We start from the raw sequence: 17282 nt of genomic DNA on the forward strand, positions 1-17282 counted from the left end.
GTTAGAACGGTTACACCAAATTGCATGTTTCTCATTTAAACCTGTTAGCTTTAGCGAGAGTTTAGCATTAGCAGGGGAGGTTTTGTTCACTGTGATTGGATTTAGCTACTGGGTCCTTTAATTATTGGACATAACTCATTAAACTCTTAAAATGTATATATTTTTACAGTTATGGATAAAAATAGGTAAAAAATCAATAAGTAATTAGTAGTTTAAGCTGAAGCTAAGGCTAGAAGAGGCTATGCTAGCAGCTAGCTTGCACTAATGCTATCTTGCTTTAGCAGTGACTTCAGTTATCGTAATTAGAGGCTACAGTAGCCTCAACACAGTTTGTGGTTCAGAGATAACCAAGACAGAGTTCAGTTACTTTTGCTTGGCTTGGCTTTCTGGAATCTAAAAGGCCTTCAGAGAATTATACATTTAATTTAGATATACGTTTTGACACAGCAGGCCTCAAACAGACATAGCACCATATTATGTTTTTGAAGAGAAACATTTGAGCTGCTTATGTTTTATTTGCTTGCCTTTTTGAACACTCAAACTCAACTTTGACACAAGTCACATACAATTATATTTAACTCATTATAACCAGTAACAGCCATGATGTACAGTCCTTCCTAAATGACAGCCTTATGTATGGGAACTTCTCTTTCTCCGGCTGGGAAACACCTGAAGTAAGGCATACACACACACACACACACACACACACACACACACACACACACACACCTGTGTCTGTAAGTGACATCCTCGGTGTTGAATTCCTCCCCACCTGTGTAAGGTCTGCGGCTGGTGGATCGCAGACAGCTGTACAAAGCTCCACGGTGACTGTTGTGCTCTGTAATCCCCGGTAAAGTCCCTGAGACGCTTCAAAGACACGAGACCTTTGTCAATACTGAACACCCCGACTTCGGACTTTTGTTCCTAGGAGTTTGAAATCAACACAAATTCTCAGGAACCAGAAACAAATGTACCTTATTATATTTAGTCAAACTAAACTCAAATCAGTTGTGTGACGTATGTATAGTGTCCCATCTTTATATATCTTTTTGAAGCAGGTTGGTCTTTTAAAGTATTTATACAAGCTTCCCACTTTGTGTCTCTTTTAAAAAGGGTTCCTGTCTTTTCTCTTTCTCACAATAGCTAATCCCCTCACTGTTTCAGGTCGGAGCGAACACACCAGACTTCTCAAGTTGTCCAGAAGGGCGGTGCAGCCTTTGTCCCGCCGGATAACACACAGCATTGTCCCGGCATTTCCCTGGATCACTGAGGATACAATGCTACTGAAGAGCTGCTCTTCAAAAGGCCTGTTAACTCACCTGGATGGAATGTGTCTCACACCCACACACACACAGTACCCTGTCACCAAACCCCACCAGACATCATGTCACTGTAAGCCAGCACGGATAAAAGGATGAGTTACAAGCAGGGGGTTTTCAGTCCAAGTGATAAAGTCCTAAATTCAGGAGAATATGTCACACTTTTCAGGCTTAAAATCCACATTACAGATTGTAGAAACAGATTGAAAAAAGACCTGTTCTCACTCCCAAGGCATCAAATAGGACAGCTTGGTCAGTGACCCAACACTTCAAACTCAGGTTCTTATTTTATGTTAAACTACAGTCCTGTCTTTAGTAGTTTTGAAGCCTAATCATAACCCATTAGCAAGCCAGCTGTTACTTGTTGAGGACACAGGGAAAACATAGAGCTTGAACACATCTGTCATGATCTTTGTTTTGGTATAGTATTGAAAAGCCTTTCCTCCTTGAGTCTTGTCTTGTTTTGCTTTCTGTCTTTTTGTTTTCCTGCCGGGGACATGTTTGACATTTGACAATAGTGCTTGTTTTCAGCTCTCCTTAAACATCTAATACTGATCACTGTATCGCTACAGTGTAATGCTGGGACACCTAGGACCTCTGGACACACCTCTTCCTCCAACAACAACACAAACATGTCGCTGAAACTGGACAAACTTTCTGATCAGCAGGAACTCTAATTGAGCTCTGACAGCACGCAGGGCTGTTTGCACAACACCTCAACATCTCCACTAGAAAACAAGACCAGTGGATTACTTTGTAAATACTTTGACACACAAACACAGCACAGACACCAAGCAATGAGAGTCCGAGCATCTGTGTGTTGTGTGAAGGCCGGTGGCAGGTCCATATCCTCCGCTCTAACTGCAGGGCAGAGCTCTGTGGCGAGCTGGGTAAGTATAGGGCACGGCAGCCCTGTACATTACACATGGGTGTGGCTTACGAGCTTGAAAATGCCTTCAATTGAGGAGTAAAGAAGGCATGTGAAGTTCCAGGCATGCCTGCACAGGATCCTCTCTTCATTGTGTGAGATGGAGTATGTTGAGGGTTACAATAAAAAAAACTGTTTACCACTTCAAGCTGAGTCATTACAGAAGGAATCATATCACACTGCAGGTCCTTTATGGTTAAATAGTGGCCTCCGCCTCTAATAAAACCTCAGTTATTTCACAACGGCAGGTTACAAGAGGCCACAGGAGCCTCTTACTTGTGTTTATTTCTTGCTTGTTTGGTTATTTTTATACTTGTAGAAACTGTTAAGCAAGTATTGTCTTGGTTGAGTGAAAAACTGGAAGCGAACAAATGAATTTCAAATGCTTCATACTCAATGGAAACAACTATAAATGTAATCCCTGTGTAATGTTATTAGGAGAAATCCACAAATGTCTGTTGATCTGTGTTTACAGCATGCTACCCAATCACATTTCTATGTTTTTTAGGCCCGTTAACCACTTTGCAGAGGAGCAGGTAAGGTCTCAGGTGTGTCATGCTGTGTAGAGAGGCAGTCAAAACAACAAGGAGAAAAAAATCTGCTGATCTCTGCACATCTTATATCTGTGTGGCTGAAACACTGAGGAGAAAGTAGCTGAAACTAAATGTTGCATCTAGAGAGATGAGGAATGAGTTTCTACACGCATGCATTTGAAGGTTAATTTCTACTAGTTTAAACACTTCCTTTTACAAGATGATTTGTCAAAAATCAGCCATGGGTCTTTTTGAGGACGTTGGGTTTGAAAAGGTTGAATAAACCCAGAGTTTTTTGAATTTCCTAGAACAAATTGCAACCTATCTGTAGTAGCAGACGTTACATTTTTCAAGTGTCTTTCGCTCAATCTCACTAGAAAAAAAAGGAAACATGCTTCAAAAGTAAGATAAGAAGATAAAGAACAGGGTAGAGGAGCACCTTGCGTGACTCTGTTCAAGTGAAAAGGTAAAAATCCCCACATGAACGTATACACTTGTGCTTTTTACAGCTTTTTGAACGGATTGGACAGTCAAGATGCAGCATGGTATTTGCTGTAAGTCAGTTACCTAAGGATTAAAGAAAACTAATAGTTCCCTTTACTGCAAATCTCCATGTGAAGGTCCACAAAAACAAGTTATAAAAGGGCAGAGATCTAAACGCAGTAATAAGCACAGGTGACGTCAGGCTCTGTTAACGACACCAGCTGATCTGTGCTGCACAGCAGTGAGCAATCAGCTCCTCTGATAAGCTATCGGACCACAGGTGTGACTCAGGGTAATAAGGCCACCCTGGAAAATGTGATGATTAGCATGCATGCATCCACTCGTTGACCTTCCATTTTCCCTCTGCATCAAACTCCAGCATTAAGCCAGGATTCTTGGCCCCTCACGGTACAGCTACCGTGCGATTTACTGCGCCGTGCACGGAGGGATTTCCAAAACCATACGCTTCCATGATCTACGGTCATGATGTCATTCATGCAACAAAAGCTGGCCTATAATCATTCTGCTCACTTCTTCTCTGCTATGAAGCTCCACGGAAGACGATGATATATGTCAGGACGCGGCTGTAAATATAGACACACACACACCGCGCTGGTACACCATCTGATAGGTACTTGCAGAAGCCAGCAAGAATTACTAATGCCAGCAGGGAGTTTGAGTCACGGAAAGCACATTTGCTCAAATACTGCACCTAAGTAATCTTTTCACTTTCATAGAGGAGCAAAACACATACATGAACCTGAAATGAGCATAACAAGGCACCTTATTAAGGTAAAAATGTCAAATATATTACAGAAAGTTAACAAAGATTGTCATAAAAATGCATCACTGGTTGTTTTTCTACAACAGGGAAAGGCTTATGTTATAATGTCTTATACAGATTAATAAAATACTACTTTTGATTCACTTTTCTGGTGATTATTCTATGCTTTACTAAGTGAGATCTCGAAATGTAGGACTTTTACTTGCAACAGAGAATTTTTACATGAATGTATTCGTACTTTAACTCAAGTAAAGGGTATCGATTTTTCATCCACCACTAGTGTTTCTGCCAAGGCTTTTTAAAGTTATAACTTCATTCTCCATTTGATGATCTGACGATTTAAGCTTCGGGAATAAATGGACTGTGGAGCACGAAGAGAAAGCCTCAGCAGAAGAAAGAAAAATGTGAAAACTAGTAAGATCTTCAGCAGTCTCGCCACAGAATTATAACTCCATGAGCCTGAGCCACTGAAAGAGACAGGCAGCCTAAACAAACATGACCCCTTAACCACACACACACACACACACACACACACACACACACACCAAGGTCTGCTTCCAAGTGTATCAGAGTCCCAGGTCTGCAGAGAAAAGCTCCTGATTAAATAGTTTCAGAGCATGCGTAGCTTTGAAGTCGTGTTATCTGCTCTCGGGACTGAAGATAACGCAGTCCGACAGCGCTCTGACACGGTGTTTACTAACAGTCCGTCTGCTGTCAGGGCGATGCAGAGAAGTAGGCGTGCAGAAGGCCAAGGCAGACGGAGATGATTGGGCAGACGTAGTTTAAAACCTGCTGCTTGTCAGACATGCCAGAAAGCACTTAGTGTAAACTTTGAATTGCCTCATAAATGTTTTTGTTGTTCATCTGAGGCCAGTTGAAGGGTCAGTTCAAGTGGAAACATGTTTGCTTTTCACCTGTAGCTGTGCCGGCAACAGCCTCATTTATTTTATTTTCAAACTTCAGATTTTTCAATTTTTGGAATTTGTTACCATTTCTTCAGAATGATCACTTTTTTCCTAAAATATCTGACTTTCTTTTTCAAAAATGATCACTTTTTCAAGGAGTTAGAATAATGAGAAAACATGTGGAGACAGAAAGTGTGATTTTTTTTAAAAGAAGACGATTTGGGCCACACGAAGAAGGAGCTAGAATAATGAGAAAATAGTGGGACATTTTTAAAAGTCGAAATTCAGAAAGAAAATAGTGATCATTTTGAAGAAACAGTCGGAAATTCAACAAAGAAGAAATTTGAAGGAGAAATATTGAGAGACAAACACTGTGAAATTCTGTAAGAAAATGATAAGGGCCACATGAAGGAGTAGCTAGTTAGAATAATGAGAAAACAGTGGGACATAAAAAGTCGAAATTTGGATTAAAAAAGGCAGAAAAAAAGAGGCAGATTTTTTTAGGAAAAGATTTATCATTTTGAAAAAATAACCGGAAATGTAAAAGCCAACACTTGAGCCCTTTCTCATTTAGAAAATAGACAACCATGTCAACCATGACCCACAACACCACCAGTTCCTGTTTGGCCAGGAAACTCACTCCACCTTACTTCTTGTGAAATGTCAACTTTTAACCATCACTTTTAAGGCATGAGACCAAATCCAACCAAACCCATGAACAATCATTATCTAATTATTACTGTTCATCAGGTTACTCCACTATCAAACGTTTCAATAGAAATACTCCTGTGGCATACTGACATCATTCAGAAAGAGGGATGGTGAATTCAGCTTTCCGTTGAAAAACAAAAGCCTATGTTATAAACACAAATCTAAAAGCTTAAATAAAACACAGATGAAGTAAATGTGCCAGTATCTCATGGTCCTTTAGCTGACACGGCTGGTTGTGGTCATGTCTTGTTTGAACAGAAACATGTGCATATAAAAACGATTCAAATACAGCAATACAAAGAGCATGGCAGTGATAATAACACACCAGGGTCCATGAGCCAAAGCGACCCTATTTTACACACTAGGATTTAAAACGCCATTAAATCAACTCCAGTAATCCTGCAACCTTAAAGTGTGTTTGTTAGAAAGCGTCTTACCTGTGCGATGGAGATGCAGATGGAGAGAGAGATGCATGCAGCAAAAGTCGTAGTCTGTCCAAGTAATTAAGCCGGCAAATTAAACCAAAAAAACGGGTAACTTTCATCACTTCCGGTTTACCTGCAGGTCATGTGACTGTGTCATGTGACGTCACCTTCCCACATACTGCAAATGTGACAAAATGTATGTTTTCTGGCTATGAGGTATTTGTAGTTTTTCCACAAGCACTGTATACATCTTTATATTTAGGGTTAGAATGCACATTCAGTGTGTTTTAAATATACTTATCTCCATTGTTGTCATGTAACGAATATTGTTATTATAGGAGGTTAAGATATCCAGCTATTAAAACTAGCTTCACCAGCTGTGAAACACACATGCATCAACAATTATAATCCAGTAATTTAATGCATCTGATTCTGAAATGGTGTATTATGCACAAAAAGTACTTTAACTTTTGGTACAGTGAGTATAGTTTGATGCTAATACTTATGTTTTACTTATGTAAGCGTTTCAATGCCAGGCTTTTGACTTAACTTTTACTTATGTGACAAATCTGTGTATTGTTTCTAACCCTGCATGTAGGCCTGAATCAAATCTAATGTAATATAATTGTATTTCTAAAGCCCAATATTTGAAGTTACACATTGTCTCATTGGCTTTACAGTTTGTACATATCAACAACTCATGAAGTGAAGTTAGGAAACATAATAAGAGTATATAAACACGGATAATCAGAGCCATTGTGAGACAGAAACACAAGAAGTCAGTCAAGTCCCTGATGCTTTCTAACTGAAATCCCATGTGAAGTTGAAAGGTGTCGATACCTCTGACTTATTGAGCGGCGGCTCAATGCTCTGCATCTCAGAGTATGATGCATGGAGATGTGTGTGTGGGGTCCCCGGGGAGCCGAGGACAACCGCTGACATCGGGTGAGCCGGGGTCTGCAGTCTGCAGGCTCCACATGCCAGGACATCAAGATGGATGGTGGAGATTCGCTCCATGTCCAGAGGAGGGAGCATAATTTAGCCCAGATGCTGAGTGGCTCTGTGATGGACTGGTGAGCTGTCTGCCGGATGAGGTTTACGAGTAAAATTCTGACCATACAGTCTTACACCAGAATTGTATGACAGAATAGACTTTTAAGAGGTATTTAAAGGCTTTGTTAAATGAGTTGCTTTTCTAAATTTGAGTTAAGCACCGCCTGTACACTGGATATAAAAGTTACAAGTGAGCAGGATTAAAGAGGCCCTATCACTGTATGCTTTTTGTGGTTCTCCCTTTCCTGTAGTGTGTCATATAGGTTTTCAAAGGCTACAATCCCAAAGTTCCGTCCAGTCTATTGGCTCACGCTCCAGCAAATTGCACAAAATGCACGGGACCTCTCTAAGCGGTTGACCAATCACAACAGAGCCGGCCAGCTAACCAATCAGAGCAATCATTTTACACACATTTCTACAGAATTAGAGTGAAATATTACACAAACGTATACAGACTGATCATGTAGAGCGCAAAAAAGCATAAACATGGTGAGAGAAAGAGGTATCCGACATGCATCTATCAAATTATATAACTGTTACGCAATCACACTGAAAATGACATCATAAACACACCCTGCTTTTTCAAACAGTAGCTGGCTGCCAACAGCAGTTAAGTGGAATATTTGTGCTTTTGTGTAAAATTACATCACACACCTTTAATTGAAAGCAGGTTGAGGCGTGGGAAGTGTAGGACATAACAGGTTATGGGACGTAATACTTTGAAAATGTCAATAAAACATTGTGATGTGATCTAATCTGAATTGTATCCCCAAGGTTGATTGCTCTGTAATAAAAGCATCAGCTCAATGAAATGGAATGGAATATGTACCAGCATAAGATAGTTTCCCTGTACTATAGGACAATAACATCCACTTTAACAGGTGCTGCTTGTAAGGGAGAGGATGGTCCTTCGCAAAAACACTTACCTTTCAGTACAGGTTCACCAGATTCTTTATATTATTCGTAAAAAAAGGAGATAAGAGTGTCTTCCTGTCGGGCAGGATACCATTAACATGCCCTGATGCTGGTGAAGCAGTTGCCCCTATGAGTAGAGGCATTAACACAATGTTTAGTGGTTAAATTTGTCTCTTAATCTTGATCTAAGGAATCACTGTCCCATAATAAAACCATTGTGTGTGTGTGTATGTGTGTGTGTGTGTGTGTGTGTGTGTGTGTTTTGGCACGACATCCGGCTCTAATATGCCTTATTAAGCATGATGTCATCCACCTGTTTTGTGGGCTCTCGGGCAGCGATGACTGATGAGACAATTTGTGAATAATCATCTTATCTGATCTGGAGCTCGTGAGTCGAAACCCGGAGAAATTACAGACCATGAATGTGAAAAGTTGTTTATTCTGAAATACCCCCGAGCTTTATTCACTTTGGGGGGGAAATGGCCCACTCCAAAGTAATGTTGATCGAGCCTGAAAGAGTGTTTGTTTTGCAGACAGAAATGTACCCTCATAAATGACACTAATCTGGTTTCATTTGCTTTTTCAATAATTTTGTGGTACAGGATTTCTATCTGGACGTTTCACCTATAAGAACAATTCTGTGGTCCTCCAATGCAACACAATGGGTTGTCAGAAGCTGCATCTGTCCTGGAATTTTTTTTATAACACGTGTAGTGTCTTTCATGTCTCGTCAAACATTAACCCGTGTTATAAACGTCTGAGGTCAGCCGGGTCCATGCAGTACCCGTCAGCAAACCGTCTGAGATTCACCATTAACCTCAAGCTCAGTGGTGGAAAAAGGTGTTTATAACTCTCACTGCATTTAGAAAAGGACTTCTCTTTTTACAGATTCTTCCCTTTCTTCAATGGAAAACTAAAAGCCATGCAATAAACTTTGGTCTTAATCTAAATATGTTGGTGTTTTAATTGTCTTTATGTCATATCTATGAATATGATGTGTTTTTATAACTATTATACTCTTTGTCTTTGAGTTTCTAGAAAAGAGCTATATAACTGTCATGTATTATTATTATTATTATTATTATTATTATTATTATTATTATGATTTATTTAGGCTATATGGGTTTATTGTTATACATGTTCTTATACTTATTTGTATTATTTTTTATTATTAATATTTTTTAAATTAATATATTACTGTATATTGTTGTATTATTTTACATTTATTTTAATTATTAATACTATTATTATTGTTATTATTAATAATTATTATTATTTTTCATTTTTTCTTATTTATACTTCTTTCATTCAGGTAAAAAAAAAAAGTGTATTATTAAAAGCATAGGATACAGCACGTTTCTTTGGTTTGTTTTACTTCCTCTAAAAGAAATGTGTTTGTATATTGAGCAATGTACAAACCAAGTCAATATCTAAACAAATTAAACCAAAAGCAGAGCACAGTCTAACCGCTGCATGGGTCTGATTATGCATGAATCACTCTGCGGGTATAGCGTCAGTGATGGGATGATAAATTGTTGCTGATGTGTTGTTGTTGAGCATAAAATGCCCCGAGGAAGCTCTTTATGAGCCGCATCTCTGTTCAAACCAGTTCAGTACTACCAACGTGTTTGTGGTTCAGACACACAGAGCTTTGTTTTTGCCACAAACACTCCTTTGAATTCCAGAGAAATGGGATTGTAAAACACTGATGGGAAGGTTACTATCATTTACCTGCATCACGTCACCTGACATAAGAAAACATTTTGGGTAATGGTCGTATTTTCTTTCCCCTGAGGATAACATGAGGTCATTTTAAATATAGAGTGCCTATTGAGAAGAAAGATTTAAAGTAGGTAAAGGAAAAACATAGGGCGGGAGATTCAGTATCAGAAGCTAATTAAAAGCACAACAACAGATTTCAATCATAGTGACGTCAACGAGTATTCTTCATAAAATAGCCTACAGACATGACAGAAAGGGAGAGAGAATACATGCTCAGAAATGCTTAGTGTAATGGGAAGTATACACACCTAAAGCAGTTAAAGAATAGGGAAAGGGCAAAGATAATATGGCCGACAAAGCTGAAGTAATCTAGTACCATGACAGTGTTACCTTCCCCAAAACTCCTCTCCAAAATAGTCCGTTCCACTGCGTACCAACGGCAGGTTCCACTGCGTACCAACGGCAGGTTCCACTGCGTACCAACGGCAAGTTCCACTGCGTACCAACGGCAGGTTCCACTGGGTACCAACGGCAAATTTCCGTCTCATAAACGGTCGTCGCCTTTCAGAACGGTCGTTGTCATATCACAGAACGGTCGTTGTCATATCACAGAACGGTCGTTGCCATTTTGAATGGTCGATGCCATATCCGAGCGACCGATCTCGAATTCCGAATGTTCGTGAAGTTTTCGTAACTTCTCGGAATTCTTAGAATTATGGGTAATCACACTTCTCGAAGAAGACAATCAACATGGCGACCGAAGAAGGGTCAGATCTTGCTCCGCTGGCGGAAGAAGCACAGCCAGGACCTTCTCAGGACCGTAACACTGTCTTCCACTCAGCTGGGGTGAGTCTAAGCTGCATTAAGAGTTAGTAAGACCTGCAACTGAGTTGAAAAAAGCGTTCCATCCAGATGGTTTTCTTGACGGATTCCTGAGAAGGTCCTGGCTGTGCATCTGCCGCCAACTGAACAAGATCTGGAGTTGACCCTTCTTCGGCTGCCATGTTGATTGTCTTCGAGAAATGTGATTACCCATAATTCTAAGAATTCCGAGAAGTTACGAAAACTTCACGAACATTCCACGAGCATTCGGAATTCAAGATCGGTCGCTCGGAAATGGCATCGACCATTCAAAATGGCAACGACTGTTCTGCGAAATGACGACGACCGTTCTGAAAGGCGACGACCGTTTATGAGACGGAAATTCGCTGCGGTGACGTCGACGTACCTTAAAACGACGGCAGCACTGATCAAGGAAACTCACTTTATTCTTCACAGCTGACTTTAAATTGACAAGACTTCTTTCTGTGGGTTGAAAGCGAATGAAAAAGTCCTTTGATCCTCCTTAGCAACGGTCTGTTCTCCTTAGCAGCATCCTGTCAGTGAGTATTAACAACCTCTGGAAGGTCCGAATTGACCAATCAGAATCGAGTTTTCAACTAAACCGTGTAATAACTTTAAAAAACACAGGTCACACGCTGCAGAGTGAGGAGAGAAGACAGCTCCTGCAGCTTTCTGAGGCCTTCATCGAGGCACTAACGAGTGAGGGGCGACTGTGGCTGCTAGGGAGTGCGGTCGTCTTTGAACCAGAGGGTTGTGGGTTCGATCCAAGCCTGTGCAGTCAACATGTCGATGTATCCTTGGGCAAGATACTGAACCCTGAGTTGCTACCGAAGGCCAACGATGTGTGAGTGTTAGCTTCCCTAGAGCAAGTGGTACTGCTCTGCATGAAGAGGTGTGAATCTGTGAATGACTCGTAGTATCTATAAGCGCTTTGAGGGGTCGAAGAGACCTGATGAGTAGCTCTATAAGTACATAGGTAACTACTATAAGTACAGTTCATTTCCCATTGAGTCTAGAGGTTGCACCTGGAGGGAAACAATCAGAGGATAATTAAAGCACTGTACTGTCCACTCAAAAAGGTAAATCATAGCATGGTAGCAACAAACCTCACTGACTGATTGAACAACAGCTCAAGATGATCCAAGGGTTGTTGTTTTGTCTTTGCTTTAGTTAGACTTCCCCTCATCTATCCGACTCGGCAATCCTAATCTCATCTCCCTGAGTTTGCTTTTGCTTATCAGACAAACAGTTGAGTTTTGACGGGCAGAGCTGTGGGTTTGATCACCAGCGGGACCACCTATGTTTAAAAAGCAACCACTCACTGCAGAGTAAAAACATCCACAGAATTGACTAAAAGAAACAACTGCCCGGCGATCCCCTGCCAAGACAACACAAGAGGAAATGTACTCAGCCGTGAAAACCTCAATGCAAGGTCAGGCTCCAGGGCTTTATTTGAATACCTCTGGCAGCGTGCACAAGTGCCTTTAGATGGATGTGTAGCGGCTCTCGAGAATATTAAAAATGTTGATGCTCAGAGTGCAACCACTTTTACGAATGTTATGATGACCCCTGGTAATTGCACGATACAAGAAGTAAATGTTTTGAGAGAAAATACGCTGCAAACTCTGCGGCGAGACTAATGAAATAGAGGAGTTGTTTGTCTCACTGTGTGTGTGTGTGTGTGTGTGTGTGTGTGTGTGTGTGTGTGTGTGTGTGTGTGTGTGTGTGTGTGTTTTGGCGTGTGTTAGGGTGTAGTAAGTGAATGCATGTCATAATATCGGGGAAAAGTGATGAGAGAAATGTGAGTGACCTTAAAAAGGAGTAGTGTGTTGATTTGTGTCTGTAGTTATGCATCCTAAGCGGTATTTCCTTGTTTCCTGTCTCCTTGCATGGTTCCTTCTGGGTGTATAAAGATGCATCACATGTTTATGTTGTCCTTGTTTCCTCTGTCCTTGCATGTTTTCCTTACTGGTGCATCTCAAGTCTCTTTTTGATGTTTCCTTGTCCCTGTCTGCTCAAATGGTTTCCTTACAGGTGTGTAAAGGTGCATTACACGTCTCCTTCTTAAGATCCCCCTTCCCGCTCTCCTTGTTCCTTACAGGTGTGTAAAGGTGCAACACAAATGTTCTTCTCACAATTCCTTGTTTCCTGTGTCATTGCTGGTGTGTAAAAGGTGCTTCCCAAGCCTCTTATTTGATTATCCCTTGCTTCCTGTCCCCTTGCATGATTGCCTTACTTGTGTGTAAGGGTGCATTACAAGACTCTTTTAATATTCCCTTGCTTCCTCTCTCCTTGAATGGTTTTCTTACTTGTGTGTTAAGGTGCAACATGTCTCCTTTTTTTATATTCCATTCTTTCCTTCCTCCTTGCCTGGTTTCCTTACTGATGACAAGTCCCATTCTTAATATTTCTTTGCTTCCTCTTTCCTTGCATGATTTCTTTATGGATGTGTTAATTTACATCACATTTCTGAATTGATATGTCCTTGTTTCCTTTCTCCTTTCATGGTTTCCTTCCTAAAGAAAGAAGCAAAGGAGGGAAACATGGGTGCATTTCAAGATAATTGGGGTGCGCCCTCTGTTGCTCTGCGTGAGTGTGCTTCCCTTGTAATGATAGCTCTCTCAGTCCCTCACCAGGCTTCTCCTCTTAACCTCACCGTCTTTACCCAGAAGTATGGCCTGCAGCTGGGCTACAGAGAGCCACAAGAGGCATTCATAATTAATGCATGAAAACAAAAATGCACAACTCGTGTTTATATCAAGCACGCTTCCACATGTGCAGAGTAAGAACAGATAGTAATGCATACTTCAACATCTGCAGAGGAATGCCTTTGATATGTCAGGATGATAGCGCCATCTAGAGGCCAGTTGTAGGAACGTGAATGTGTGGACTAAACATAGCTGTCATTACAGTGTAAGTAACGTATCATGTTTTTTACTGAATTGCATTGAAATAAAGACAGCTTAAAATACAATTACTCAAGTAACGTACAGTAGTACACTGTCCAGCAGTGGCTCAGTAGGGTCGCTGGTTCAAGTCCCCTATCAGACTTGAAATATGGAAAGTGGACTGCTACTTGGAGAGGTCCCAGTTCACCTCCTAGGCCCTGCTGTGGTGCCCTTGAGCAAGGCACCGGACACCCCCAATCCCCCCTCCCCATTGCTCCCCGGGCGCTGCACGATAGCTGCCCACTGCTCCTAGTATTAGGATGGGTTAAATGCAGAGGACCAATTTCACTGTGTGTGCTCTGCTGTGTGCATGTATGTGACTAATAAAGAGGGTTTCATCCTCCGATTCTAATTTCTAGAGTGCAAGAACCAGTAATGGAGATAAGCCATAAAAGAAAAGACACAAATCTATCAAACTATAATTTATTTATTGTTTCTTCGTTGAGAATTACTGTCACTTCCTGTAACCGTTGAAGACAAATCCAAATGTAACGCAAAAGTCCGACAAATCTTGACTCCAAAATACAAATCTTTTGGAGAAATATATTTCATTCATGAAGCTTAAAGTACAAAACATAAAGGAAATAATAAAACTCTCTACAGTTCCTTTGCTACAAAACAGATACCCAGACTGAGTAGAAATGTGGACTCCTTCAGTGCATAGATAATATGGCTACATCAAAGTGAAATGGAGTCAATAGTACCAGCATTATTAAGCAGATACTGCAGCAAATGTATTTAAATATGAGGTACTCTATAACATTGTGTTTGGAGTATTTGCAGGGGTCACAGGCTGGTCAAAGATCCTTCAGTGGACAGGACGTCCCTCTCGGGTTTTTTTCCTGTCAACGTCACACACTGACCGACCCGTTCACTGATCCTGGAGCAGCAGATACACCCACAGAGAAACCCACACCTCGCTCTTTACTGCTTCCCTGGAACAGAGATGAAAAAGAGAAATCAACTTACCTACCTTGAAGTCAGGAATGTTGATTCACATTACACAAAAGCTAAAAGGGATCTCATTACTCATCTCACCTTTGTTGGGGACAAACTTGAGCGAGGTACTGAATATTCAAAACCGTGACACCCCTTCCTCCGGGCCGTCGTTTACAAACTCGTGACCCAGCCCATTGCCACACTTGCCACACAGAACCTGCACACATGAAACACACATGTTGACATTTTGACCACTGGATGCAATATTTGATCAGTGTGCATGATGCAGTAACACAGAGAGGACGGAGGAGACTCTGACCTTGAAGGCAGTGAGGCTCTCCATCATCTTGGTGACGCTGTCCTCTCGGATGGTGTCGGTGAACGCCGGCCAGGGAGACGAGTGGGCGAACTTCGAGCGACTGGAGAACAGCGGGTGGTTACACTGGGAGCACACATACATACCTGCAGGGACAGATACTTAATAACATTACTGTTTTATTTCCTAATTGAATCTGTCTGCCTGGCTGGGTACAATTTAGTATATAACAAACATTTTGGCAAAGGTTTTGATTATTTTTCTGCTTTAAATTGTAGAAGTTAAACTTCAGCTCCTTTATAGTAAACTTTGGGCAAAAATCCAAACATCCAGACCCCAAAATGCCTGCATCAAAACACATTAAAATCCCAAAATATGAATCCCACAGCCATAGTAGTATGACACCATTCATTGTATTATATCAGGCTTTCAGTCTAGAGCCCTGACATCATATTGTAGTTTCTACTATCTTCTTTTTCAAACATAGACTGCTTATATACAGCTCACAACGATTAAACAAAACCCCTGCAAGTTATGTTAGTGCTATGTTCAAACCATAATACTCAATATCAGCTGCTGTTTTATTATTATTACTAGTAATAGTGGTAGTAATAGTAGAAATTGCACCTGATTATCTCAAATAACATAACATAAATATCACAGTGTGCACTTCCACTCTGACATTACACATTCACTAATATTTTTCCATTAAAATGAGTTCATTTGAAACCAAAAACAGGCCAAACATGAACACTTAATGTTAGCGTTATCCTGTATAATCCAGACTGAAGACAGGTTACATCACATCACTGTTTGCAGCCTGCTCACCTGGTTTGAAATGATCCTTGTAGACCTCACCTCCGAAGAACTTGCAGAAAGACATGCTCTGTGCGTGTGGGAGTATGTGTTAGTGTGTGTGTGTGTGTGTGTGTAAGTCTCAGCAAAAGGCGATATACATCTCCGTTTAGTATTTCTCAGTGACAGATGACCGGAAGCTCTCCTGTGTTTCTTCCTCTCGTGCGAAGACAGACCGTTGCAGATTTACCCAGAGCTCCGCCTCCTGCAGTTCCCTTCAGCCACCACCAGGGGTCAGTGTGGAGCTGCTGGGGTGGAGGTATTGCACTGTACAGCATGGAGGCATTTCACTGGCTTCAAGTACACTGAAAATTGAGTTAACCCTGAAACAGATTGACTATGGCTGAATCCCCTCACTCACTGAAGCAGAGAAATAACTAAAAAAGACTGTATGTTTTTGTGTATAACCTTGAATATTTCATGTAAGTCGATTGCATTTTTAGTCAATCTTCATAACTTTTAGACATCAACTAAAATGTAATCTCTGTACATTATTGCAGATATTCTTTATAAATGATACTGTGAATTTATGGACAGATCCTGGAGAAGGTTTTGCACATTTATGAATACAACTATAAAACTTTGAATCATTGAAGCACATGGAACCCGTCCTCCCTGCTTTTTTAAATATTTCCCATTCATTTATTTTGTAATTTTTGTGAGTATTTTCTCCTTTTAAATCTCAATCCATACAGTAGACAATACATGGCTTACTTTTTTGGGGTTGATTATAATAAAATCAACATAATGTTTTCAAATTATCATGTAACTTCAGAATCAGAATCGTTTGATCTGTAACAAAGAAAGTAAGAAGATGCAGACTCAAACAGACAGCCTTGCAAAAACTGTGATTTTATTAACAGTTCATGAAACCGAGCGAAATCACTGTCTGGTAGGTATAAACATGACACTTCTGGCTTTGTTTTATAGATAAAACACAGACTTCCATCATAAAAATAAATATTATTTTCTAGGTAGAAAGTGTGAAAGCTCTCTGAGGTGATATTTTTGTCCATTGCAGGTGTGTCTCCTTCATTCATACTTGCAGTAGTGCTTCATTGCCTCGGGCAGCTCCAGCCAGTCGATGGCCATCCGGTGGACGATGTGCTTCTGGATGGCCTTCCTGCACAACGTCTGCAAGGATGAGACTGAAGCAACCACAAGAGAGGACAGAATACACAAAAAGACAATGGATTAGCAGAATGAAAGTGAAGAGAAAGCGAAGAATAATGAAGACTCGAAGCATGGATTCATTACTGAAATGAGTCCCTAGGCCAGATGCTGTATAGGTGTGTAGTGACAGTCAAATAAAACGACTACAGCAAGACGCACAACCAACTGAAATGGTGCAAAACCTCTTAAACGGACACAGTGACAAAAATAAAGTCTCAAAGCAAGAAGAGAAAGGGACAAAACATTGCAAAGAGATGCATCATGACCACATCAAATTCAAAGCAACTACAAAGAGAATCCAAAATCCAAATAGATGCAGTGCAGCTTCAAATGGACCCAAAGCGACTTCAAATAAATGCAACATGAATGCAAATTAACTACAAAATGACACACAGTGACTATAAAGAGACCCCAAACAACCTTAGAGAGA

At 40.6% G+C, this 17282-nt stretch overlaps 2 protein-coding genes across 2 annotated transcripts in view; both read right to left on the bottom strand.

The window, feature by feature from the left end:
• Window positions 1–13976: 13976 nt before the first annotated feature.
• Window positions 13977–15839, bottom strand: msrb1b (methionine sulfoxide reductase B1b). Its single transcript, XM_063892556.1, has 4 exons — window positions 15653–15839; window positions 14828–14970; window positions 14608–14725; window positions 13977–14504 (listed from the first exon to the last, which is right to left on the bottom strand). The coding sequence occupies exons 1-4, from the start codon at window positions 15705–15707 to the stop codon at window positions 14494–14496; spliced, it is 327 nt and encodes a 108-aa protein (XP_063748626.1). The 5' UTR covers window positions 15708–15839; the 3' UTR covers window positions 13977–14493.
• A 737-nt stretch (window positions 15840–16576) lies between these two features.
• The window catches only part of neurl2 (neuralized E3 ubiquitin protein ligase 2), a 1920-nt gene continuing 1214 nt past the window's right edge, over window positions 16577–17282 (bottom strand). The window contains exon 2 of the mRNA XM_063892552.1: window positions 16577–16827. Within this exon, the coding sequence (XP_063748622.1) occupies window positions 16712–16827 (116 nt within the window). The 3' untranslated portion in view covers window positions 16577–16711. The remainder of the gene's footprint in view (window positions 16828–17282) is intronic.

The sequence above is a fragment of the Eleginops maclovinus genome, chromosome 10 (genome assembly GCF_036324505.1).
Source record: "Eleginops maclovinus isolate JMC-PN-2008 ecotype Puerto Natales chromosome 10, JC_Emac_rtc_rv5, whole genome shotgun sequence".
NCBI lineage: Eukaryota > Metazoa > Chordata > Actinopteri > Perciformes > Eleginopidae > Eleginops > Eleginops maclovinus.